Source organism: Bos javanicus, chromosome 7 (genome assembly GCF_032452875.1).
Source record: "Bos javanicus breed banteng chromosome 7, ARS-OSU_banteng_1.0, whole genome shotgun sequence".
Taxonomy (NCBI): domain Eukaryota; kingdom Metazoa; phylum Chordata; class Mammalia; order Artiodactyla; family Bovidae; genus Bos; species Bos javanicus.
In genome coordinates this window covers 21,950,734-21,961,928 of record NC_083874.1, presented here as the reverse complement: position 1 = coordinate 21,961,928, position 11,195 = coordinate 21,950,734, and the positions used below count along the sequence as shown (strand labels likewise).

Here is an 11,195-nt window from a genome sequence, read left to right as displayed (position 1 = left end):
ATTTGACATAATTTGGGTAGAGAAGGAAAGATAGTAGAAAAATGTCTGTTATACGCCTCTAGGAATCCTGACAGAGAAGGCAATGGCAACCTACTCCAGTACTCTTGCCTGGAAGATCCCATGGACGGAGGAGCCTGGTAGGCTGCAGTCCATGGGGTCACGAAGAGTCGGACACGACTGAGCGACTTCACTTTCACTTTTCACTTTCATGCACTGGAGAAGGAAATGGCAACCCACTCTAGTGTTCTTGCCTGGAGAATCCCAGGGATGGGGGAGCCTGGTGGGCTGCCATCTATGGGGTCGCACAGAGTCGGACACAACTGAAGTGACTTAGCAGCAGGAATCCTGAGGGTTTTTCCCTCTCATTGCTTATTTTAAAATTAGCTTAAAAAATTAAACAATTACTTAAAGAAAATGAAAAAATTAGCCCTAGTCCAGAGGAGGAAATCACACCTGATTGTCAAAACAAATGGTTCTAGATCTTCACCCCTCAATGAAGAGACTGACAAGGAATAACCGAATGACTCCCCCAGGGGATTCTGCAACTCTTCCCTTTCCCTCTTTCCCCCTCTACTTTTAATCACTAAGTAATAGTAGTTCCCTTACGAGGCTGATCATTAGAATCTATTGCAGTGTTTTAAAAAATACAAATTTCTGGATCGAAGTCCTCAATGTTTTTTTTTGTTGTTTTTTTTTTTTTAGTTTTATTTTATTTTTAAACTTTATATAATTGTATTAGTTTTGCCAAATATCAAAATGAATCCATCACAGGTATACATGTGCTCCCCATGCTTAGTGTGTCTAGGGGACAAGTCTGTACTGACCATACTTACATAGTTCATGAATGTGGCCACGCGATTCCCCGTCACAATAAATTCCAAAGGGTCACTGTCAAAGTCCTGTGAAATTTATGTAAAAGTGAATATACAGGTCTTAAGCTTAACTAGTTAAGAAAAGAAGCATGAACAATAAGTTGCTTTCCCAACCATTATGAGAATGAGAAACTCATCTTAGCCAAATGGAGGTCACCCTGCTCCTCAAGGATGGATATGAACATATAGGCAGGTGAGATTGGAATCCAGACAGAAAGGGCAGATATAGGAACTAAGTGTTACATTCAAAGAACAAACCACCAACCCACTTATTTTTGCATGGTGGAGACAGAAAACTCAACAAAGGAAGTGGGTCAGAAAAGATGACTAAGAAGGAATGCATGCCACTCTAGAAAACATTTGATCCTAGAACTGGATAAGTCAGGAACATTTCAGAGTGGAATCACAAAGAGGTCTTATCCATCTATAGGAACAGATTGGCTTTTGCTTTCAAGATCTGTATCATTTCCTCAGTAAAAGCTATTCCCACAACATCAAGAATATGGTTTCACAGATTCCTGTAACCAGTGGGTCAATCTTGACTGTAGAGACAGCTACTTTCAGACTATATTCTGGCAGCAGTGAGAGAGGGACATTCCAGGGACACCTTCTTAGGAAGGAACAGTTTTAAAGAACAATCTTAGCTTACACCTAAGCTCTCCCAGGAAGTCTTTTCTGAACATTTAGGCTGCATGCCTGTTCACTGTGTCTCAGGACACTGTGCACATACCTTCTTTATAGCACTTACTCAATAACTTAGAAAGTAACTATTCACATGCATGACTCACAAAACAACATGCCTCTGTTTGAAAATGGGATTTTTTTTTTTTTTTTTTGCCTTCCTATCCCTAGATCCTAGGAGAGTAACCAGGATATCAAAAGTGCTGAAGAAACATTTGGTGTTTTGTTTGCTGATTCAGCTTGTCATTCCCAGAGTACAAATACCAATCTTCTCTCGGTGTCTGGTTCAGCCACACTAGGGGCTTATGCAAGGCTGAAGTACTGGAACTCAAAGCAATAGACTCAAGTGTTCCTCCTATCAACAGAGGAATGAGGTCTGCCTGAAGAGACCGAGGAACCTTCTAGCACAAGAGAGGGGACACAGGTAGGAGGAAAAGACTCTAGTCCTCTCTCCATCACTTTCTACCCCAAGAATTCATCTCAAGTCCAGGTGCCTAGTGGAGGCAGCACCACACTAGAAGACAATAAAATCTGTTTTCTCTTCTGTCTAATTTTAAGACAGTCCCCAAAGATTTATCCTTGAGAATTTAGAGGACCTTGAGGTAGAAGCCAAATGTTCCATGTGAGTTGTTATCTTTTCCTGCCACTTGAAACACAGCCCAAAGGAACGATGTTTTGCTCTTACCAAAAAATAATCCACATGAGGTTCATGGTATCCTCCAATGCCATAATCAGCAACCTAGCAGTAAAAAAAAAAAAAAAAAAAAACCATGGTTAACTAGTGGGAAACCTCCAAGCCAGCTCAAGAACTCTGCATTCCCAAGCCTGCTTCCTAAATGAAGACTGAAGAGCAGTTTACCTAGCACCTGCATCTGGACCAGGAAACTAAGGATCAGACAAAATATGGAATTTACCTAAGGTGATACAGACAGAAAGTCACAAAGTTTGAATTCTTACCCAGGCTTTTTGATTCTGAGGTCCATGCTCTTAAACCCTCCACCATTTGTGCCCAGATAAAAAAACAACCAACAATCAGGCTGGGTAAGTTTCTGTGGGAAAGGGCATAGACGTGGGGCTCCCAACATTTCAAGACCCATGTCCTCAGGCTGGAGAATGGAAAGCTTCAGGGCAGAGGAAACTATGGCTTAAGTGCATGATTAGAAAGGACAAGAAAGGGGGATAGGACAGGACACAGATTCCACACTCAGGTTGACTCAGATACCTCATACCTGGAGAAATTCGGCTGTTTTATCTGACAGCCCAGTGATGAGCCGAATCCTGCAATTCACTTGGCCAATCACAGGGTCTTCTTCTTCTGTTAGAAATACACTGAATGGAGAAAATCAGGTAGAAGACAGGGGCATGGGGAAAGGAGAAAAGGGGATCAATGAAAAGAGAGTCAGGACAAAAAGATGGGATAGAAAAGGAGGTGGAGAGGACGAAGGGGTTAGAGATCATTCCTCTCACCTCAGGACACTGTCACAGCTGTCATTTCCAGCTCAGAAATGCCATATGGTGATGTTTAGAATCCCCACAATGTCAGCATTCACAGGACCCTTTTAACTCTTCCCTTCCAACCTTCTGATCTCTTAACAATTATACTGGGACAATACTGAGAGGGTAAACTGGCCAAGTTTAGACAGTCAGTAAGGGCAGAGGTAGGACTACAACTCAAGTCATCAAGATTTTAGTCCTGTGCTTTTTTGGTGAGACAACAAGATCTCCCAAAATTTTAAGTAAAACTCAAAACTGACCAAACCACAATAAAAATTTAAATGTACAATTTAAGTTATAAAAAAATCATTCTTGGGTCCATGAACAAACACAAACCACATATAAACATATGTGCACAGTTGCTCAGTCATGTCCAACTCTTTGCAACCCCGTGGACTGTAGCCTGCCAGGCTCGTCTGTCCATGGGATTTGCCAGGCAAGAATACTGAATTGGGTTGCTGTTTCTTTCTCCAAGGGATCTTCCTGACACAGGGACCAAAGCTAGGTCTCCTGCATTGCAAGCAGATTCTTTACCATCTGTGCCACAAGGGAAAGCTCATACACACATGCACACTTATAAGCCCACATGGAGGTATGCACACAGTCACAGCTAAGGACAGCATAAGAGACAAACAGTAAACAAAAGGAGAGACATGAAGTGAACACCCAGGTCAGAGAAATCTCACATATATGAGTAGGGTGATTGGGAGAGATGCCAAACCACACCATGCCCAGATTACCTTTGGCTGATTCTTTGTTTGGATGCCTGGGGAGAACCTGAAGTGAGGCTAAAGACTCTGGATCGTTTCATCCAGGAAATAAAATCTGAGAATGAATTTAGTCTCACTTCACCTCTATCTGCTTATGTCCAAAGACTCTAGACACAGAGCTATCATTCATTAATTAATTCATTTATTATTTTTAAAACTTGTTATGAGCTATTTTAAAGCATACAGAGAACTATGAGGAATAATACAGCAGATCCATAGGTACCCTAACTCAGGCCTACCAATTCTTGGCATTGGTCAGAAGATGCACAGACTATCTACCTACACAATACCTATATAAAAGACTTTCTCTCTTTTTTCACTAAGATAATTCTGATTTTATTTAAGATGTGCCCAGAAAAAAAGATTATATCTTCTCATCTCACTTGTATTCTGTGCACATGTGCTAAGTTGCCTCCGTTGTGTCCACCTCTGTGTGACCCTATGGACCATAGCTTGCCAGGCTCCTCTGTCCATGGGATTCTCCAGGCAAGAATACTAGAGTGGGTTGCCATGCCCTCCTCCAGAAGATCTTCCTGACCCAGGGATTAAAGCCAGGTCTCTTATGCCTCCTGCAAAGAATAACTATCCCAAAATTATTAGTGCTTATTTACCCTGGAACATATTTTTATATATTTATTATTAATGTATTAAAAGTGAATATAAATAGTATTTTTCCATGTACTTTATATAAATTGTATCATACTAAACATAATCTTCTATAATGTGCTTTTTAACTTAGTGTTTGTTTTCTGAGAGATCCATGAGAAACAGTTCGTATCTTTTTTTTTAATTTACTCATTTCCACTCCAGCTAAGTCATGGGTTGTATGCATAGTTCATGAATTATTCATTTCCCTTTGATGAACATTCAGATTTGTAAAAACCTTTATATTACATCTCCCTGTCCACATGTACAAGTGTTTCACTAGAGTAGTGGTCTGTATACCCCTAAAGTATGCAAATTTTAGCAGAAATACACAGGAAATGATTTTCAGATACTCAAGTGCTATATATACACTTAAACAGCTTTGCTATTTCTCTCTCTTTTTAAAAAATATTTACTCATTCATTTAGTTGCAATGTGCAAGACCTAGTGCTGTGACCAGGGGCTGAACGCAGGTCCCCTGCAGGTCTTAGCTACTGGACCCATCAAGGAAGTCCCTCAATTTTTCCTTTCAAATAGTCCTTCCCTTCACTATTCAAAAGAAAAGTCTAGTGTTCATGCATATAAAATTTTATGACGGTGTATACTTCCCAAGTGTAAGAACTAGGGCATCAAAAAAAGGAATAACATGAAATACAGCTTCAGTGAAGCCTCCTCTAGGTTAATGAAGACACTCATTAACTCACAGTACAGTTTCCTGTATCTAACATATCTGGTTAACTGTACAGTATTTAGAAATGGGGTATTTTTGGCCCTTGTTGGGATGCTGTGAATAAAAATGTTTACAAAGCAGGACACTATTACAAGATAAAAATGTTAGCTTCATAATTTGGCCTCTTCTATTCCTTGATTATTTTCAAAGAAGGCTTTCAAATAGTCTTGTGGGATGAAGTAAGGGTCTAGTGAGGGTCTAGCAAAGGTTTAGTAACGGTCAAGTGAGTAGTGAGAATGAATATTTATCTGAAAAGTGGTGGCAATTCTTTTCCACTATTCTTAACATTCATCCCTAGTATATGTCACTTATTATAAAGAAGAGGAAATTCAAACACCTAAAAAAGTCCAAAGTCTAGGTTGGTAACATTGATTATTTTAATAGTAAAAGGCTGTCAACAAATATATTCTTCTAAATGCAATTCCTTCCACATAGCTTCCAAAAATCACCAATAAGGAAACAAAACAAAATCACCCATCACCTAGGCCTACAATGTAACTTGGAAACAGATACACAAATTTCAATTTTCTTGTTAATGGGAAAATAAACAGCAGATGTCAGCAAAGTTATCCAAAGACATCTAAGCAAAGAATCCAAGGCAGCAGAAAGAATGAAAAGTGCAGTATGGTCTTAATGATGGTGAAACAAATATTAATGGTAAACATCATACATCATATAAAGTATGGTCTTCTTTCCAGAGGGAGAGGTCGTACTCTGAATAGGGAAGTACTGAGAGAAAACTGTGAAACTTAGTGGATCAAAGGACTGCCTTTTGGATATTTTAAACACAAGAGCCTAGAAACTGTACTGAATCACAGGAAAGGCACTATTACTGGGGTAAAGGGAGTCTCAGAGAGTGAGATGGCTCTCATAGGTTTGGTGGTGACGAGAAGTGGCTAAAAGTAAGGGACCCATGAAAATTATAAATTAAGAAATAATCTAGAGTAGACAGACCAAAAATAATACCATTAATTAAACTGAATGCATTTCACTGTAGAAACAGAAGAGGAAACATGTAACATGAGATCAATGGTCCAGGAAAATACAACAAAAATAAACATGAACAAGAAAAATAAAAAAGAACTCACTACCCATTCAAGTTACTGTCAAAAAACATAAAATGAAAATAAAAACTCTTCAGGAGTTGAAAACACAAAATCACCCAGCCCTAGCCAAGAAACAGAAGAAAATTATAACAAAATACTATAACATTAAATATAATTAAGCATCTGTAACTATGAAAGAAAATTACAATTCATAAATTGAAAAGCTCAAATGGATATAGACAACAAAAGAATATATGAATTAGAAATTGATCATATTCAAAAAAGCTACAGAAAAAAATAAAACAATACTTTGGCCACCTGATGCAAAGAGCCAACTCACTGGAAAAGACCCTGATACTGGGAAAGACTGAGGGCAGGAGGAGAACAGGGCAACAGAGGATGAGACTGTTGGATGGCATTACCAACTCAATGGACATAAGTTTGAGCAAACTCTGAGAGACAGTGAAGGACAGGGAAGCCTGGCGTGCTGTAGTTCATGGGGTGGCAAAGAGTTGGACACGACTAAGCGACTGAACAACAACAACATACTCTTAACAAACTGACCATTACCCAAGTAACTATAAACTCTGGAAAAAATATGAAAAGTAATTACCGGAAGGCACTGCAGACTAAACAAAAGCAGGCAGATTATGAATGGCAGTCAATCCTTAAAAGGCAAGAATGGCACAGGGTGATTTCCTATATTTTAAACAGCTGTTAGACTTGGATGGCCATAGGTGACACAGAACAGGACAGCTAAAATTCTGAGAGAAAACCCAAAGTTTTTCTAACCTGAAACACATTACATCAGTGCTTAGAAGTAGACTGCCACAATGTGAGTGGTGGTGGTTTAGTAGCTAAGTTGTGTCCGACTCTTTGCAACCCCATGAATTGTAAATCATTAGGCTCCTCTGTCCATGGGATTTCCCAAGCAAGGATACTGGAGTGGGTTGCTGAGAGAAAGAGAGGAACTTTCAAATACTATGCATAAGCTCCGCCCGACTCTCTCTCAGATCTCCAAACAAAGCATATGTAGGTGAGACTGCAAGCATCCCAGCCAAGAATAAGAACTGAACTGCACAGAAAAGCTTGCAGTTTGTGTCAAACCAAGTTAACTTCCTGTATTAAAACCAGAAACAAGCTGTCCATTCCAAGACGGTGACACAGGGTGCTCCTGAACTCCCCTTCTCCCATGGACACACCAAAAAAATCTATAGCTACATATAGAAATTTTTTCTCTGAAGGAAATCCAGAGGATGAGTGACAACTATGCATCAGGTGAACAAGAAAAACTCCACATCAAAAATGAAAAGAGAAGGGGAAATCCCTGGTGGTCCAGTGGTTGTTACTCTGCACTTCCATCATAGGGCATACAGGTTCGATTTCTGGTCAGGGAACTAAGATTCTGCAAGCTGCATGGTGTAGCCAAAAGATAAATAAATACGTAAAAAATTTTAAAATAGTAAAAGAGAACAAAATCACAGACAGAAAAACTAATAGTTATCAGTGGGAGAGTGGGGGGGGGGGGCAAAATAGGGGTAGGGGATTAAGAAGTATTCACCTGAAACAGGTATATTTGTATACTTTAAAAGCTGCTGCCAGAGGGTCCAGCTTACAATCAGCCTGCACCCAGGGGCTGACTGATATCCTTTCCTTTGGACACTAACAGCTCTTGGTACACCTTCAAATACTAGAAGCCACTAAGATCAAATAAGGCTGCTTAGACAATCACAAACATTCAAGAAAAAAACAAGAGCTAGGTCATGGTTTAATGACAAGGTTCATCTCCTACACATGACTGAAGTGTAGGAAGTGACCAAATACCTTTAAACTGCTGATGGAAAACACTGAAAACCAAGAATACTCTACCCAGAAAGGTTGTTTTTCAAATTTTAATAAGAAATAGAGAGTTATCCACACAACCAAAAGATGAAGGAAAACACAACCAATATACCAGTATTACAAGAAATGTTAAAGGGAATTCTTTAAGCTGAAATGAAGGGGCACTAAGTAACAAGAAAACATTTGAAGTATAAATCTCACTGGTAAAGGTAAATATATAGTTAAATTCAAATAATCTAATGCTGTAATAGTGGTGGGTTAATCACTGATAAATCTAGTGTAAAGGTTAAAACACAAAGGTAGTAAACTATAATTATAATAATGTGTCAAAGTATACACAAGATAAAAAGATGTAGATTTTGACATCAAAAAGAGAAATAATGGGTAGGGGAGAGTTAAAATATAGAGCTTTAAAATGCATTCAAACTTAAGCTGTTATCAATACAGACTGTTATAAACACAAGATGGGGTTTATGTAAGCCTTACAGTAACCACAAAGCAAAAATCTATTGTAAGTACACAAAAAACAAACAAACAAAAAAACCTAGGCATACCACTATTTTAAAAAATCAAAAAGAGTGTAAGAGAAGAATAAAGGAATTCAAAAACAGCCAGAAAACAATTATCAAATGGCAGTAAGTCCATCCTATTGATAATTACTTTATATGTAAATGGACTAAATTCTCCAATGAAAAGACATGCCATGGATGAATGGATAAAAAAACAAGACCCAGAAATATGCTGCCTACAACAGACTCACTTCAACTTTATGGAAATACACTGACTAAAAGTGAAGGGATATAAAAATACAGTCTATACAATGGAAACCAAAAGAAAGCTGAAAGAGGTATACTTATTCTAGATAAAAGACTATATAATAAGAGACAAAAAGGCCATTGTATTATACAATGATAAAGTGGTCAGCCTAGTAAGAGGACATACCATTTGAAAATATTTATACACCCAACACCAGGGCTTCCCTGGTGACTAAGATAGTAAAGAATCTGCCTGCAATGCAGGAGACCCAGGCTTGATCCCTGGGTAGGGAAGATCCCCTGGAGAAGGAAATGGAAACCCACTGCAATATTCTTGACTGGAGAATCCCACAGACAGAGGAGCCTAGCAGGCTACAGTTCATGGGGTCATAAAGAATCAGATACGACTCAGTGACTATCACATCTCCATGCACCCAACACAGGAGCATCAAAACATATAAAGATTTAAAGGGAACTATTGATAACAATACAATAGTAATAGTAATTGTTGTTCAATCGCTAAGTTGTGTCCAACTCTTGGCAAATCTGCGGGCTGCAGCACTCCAGGCTCCCCTGTCCTTTGCTCAAATTCATGTCCACTGAGTTGGCAATGCCATCCAACAATCCCATCCTCTGTCACTCCCTTATCCTCTTGCCCTCAATCTTTCCCAGCATTACGGTCTTCTCCAATGAGTTGGCTCTTTGCATTAAATGGCCAAAGTATTGGAGCTTCAGCTTTTGCATCAGTCCTTCCAACAAATATTCAGGGTTGATTTCCTTTAGGATTGACTGGTTTGATCTCCTTGCAGTCCAAGGGACTCTCAAGAGCCTTCTCTAGATTTAAAAGCATCAGTTCTTTGGTGCTCAGCCCTCTTTACGGTCCAACTCTCACATCTGTACATTATCACTGGAAAAACCATAGCTTTGACTACATGGACCTTTGTCGGTAAAGTGACATCTCTTCTTTTTAATATACTGTCTGTGTTGGTCATGGCTTTTCTTCCAAGGAGCAAGTTTTTAATTTCATGGCTGCAGTCACCATCCGCAGTGATTTTGGAGCCCAAGAAAAGAAAATCTGCCACCGCTTCAACTTTTTTCCCTTTCTATTTGCTATGAGGTGATGCGACTGGATACCATGATCTTAGTTTTTGTAATGCTGAGTTTTAAGCCAGCTTTTTCACTCTCTTCTTTCACCCTCATCAAGAGATTCTTTAGTTCCTCTTTACTTTCTGCCATTACAGTGATATCATCTGAATATCTGAGGTTGTTGACATTTCTCCCAGAAGTCTTGATTTTAGCTTGTGAGTCATTCAGCCTGGCATTTCACATGATATACTCTGCACAGAAGTTAAATAGTCAGAGTGACAATATACAGCCTTGTCATACTCCTTTCCTAATTGTGAACCAGCACACTGTTCCATGTCTGGTTCTAACTGATGCTTACTGACCTGCATAGAGGTTTCTCAGGAAACAGGTAAGGTGGTCTGGTACTCCCATCTCTTTAAGAATTTCTGTAGTGATCCATAGTTTCTGATCATTGGAAGGACTGTATCCATAGTTTCTTGGGCTTCCTTGATAGCTCAGTTGGTAAAGAATCCGCCTGCAAATGCAGGAGACCCTGGTTCAATTCCTGGGTTGGGAAGATCTCCTGGAGAAGGGACAGGCTACCCACTCCAGTATTCTTGGGCTTCCCTTGTGGCTCAACTGGTAAAGAATCTGCCTGCAATGTGGGAGACCTGGGTTCAATCCCTGGGTTGGGAAGATCCCCTGGAGAAGGGAAAGCCTACCCACTTCAGTATTCTGGCCTGGAGAATCCCATAGATTGCATAGTCCATGGGGTTGCAAAGAGTCAGACACGACTGAGTGACTTTCATAGTTTCTAGTGATCCATACAGTTAAAGGCTTTAGCACAGTCAATGAAGCAGATGTTCTTCTGGAATTCCCTAGTTTTCTCTATGATACAAAAAATGTTGGCAATTTGATTTCTGGTTCCTCTGTCTTTTCTAAACCCAGCTTTCACATCTAGAAGCTCTCAGTTCACATAGGCTTTTGAGCATAATCTTACTAGCATGTGAAATAAGCACAAGTATCCGGTAGTTTCAACAGTCTTTGGCATTACCCTTTTTGGGGATTAGAATGAAAGTGTGATGCTGTAGAGAACAATGATGCATAGGAACCTGAATCAAGGTAAATTGGACCTGGTTGAGTAGGAGATAGCAAGAGTGAACATCAACATCTTAGGAATCAGTGAACTAAAATGAACAGAAATGGGTGAGTTTAATTCAGACAACTATTAATATCTACTACTATGGGCAAGAATCCTTTGGGAGAAATGAAGTAGTCCTCATAGACAAAAAAAG

The 11,195-nt window shown here is 39.4% G+C and overlaps 1 protein-coding gene across 1 annotated transcript; it reads right to left on the bottom strand.

Moving 5' to 3' along the window:
- Nucleotides 1-558: 558 nt before the first annotated feature.
- Nucleotides 559-3,776, bottom strand: LOC133252085 (prolyl 4-hydroxylase subunit alpha-2-like). Its single transcript, XM_061424813.1, has 4 exons — nucleotides 3,769-3,776; nucleotides 2,783-2,882; nucleotides 2,239-2,292; nucleotides 559-899 (listed from the first exon to the last, which is right to left on the bottom strand). The coding sequence occupies exons 1-4, from the start codon at nucleotides 3,774-3,776 to the stop codon at nucleotides 723-725; spliced, it is 339 nt and encodes a 112-aa protein (XP_061280797.1). The 3' UTR covers nucleotides 559-722.
- Between the last annotated feature and the right edge of the window lie 7,419 nt (nucleotides 3,777-11,195).

Bases quoted from the DNA above. Each gene is read 5' to 3' on its own strand.
- LOC133252085 (XM_061424813.1), bottom strand. The intron at 2,293-2,782 runs GTATGAGGTATC...TTTTACTGCTAG, and splicing joins AAACAGCCGAATTTCTCCAG to GTTGCTGATTATGGCATTGG. The intron at 900-2,238 runs GTAAGAGCAAAA...TAAATTTCACAG, and splicing joins CTCATGTGGATTATTTTTTG to GACTTTGACAGTGACCCTTT.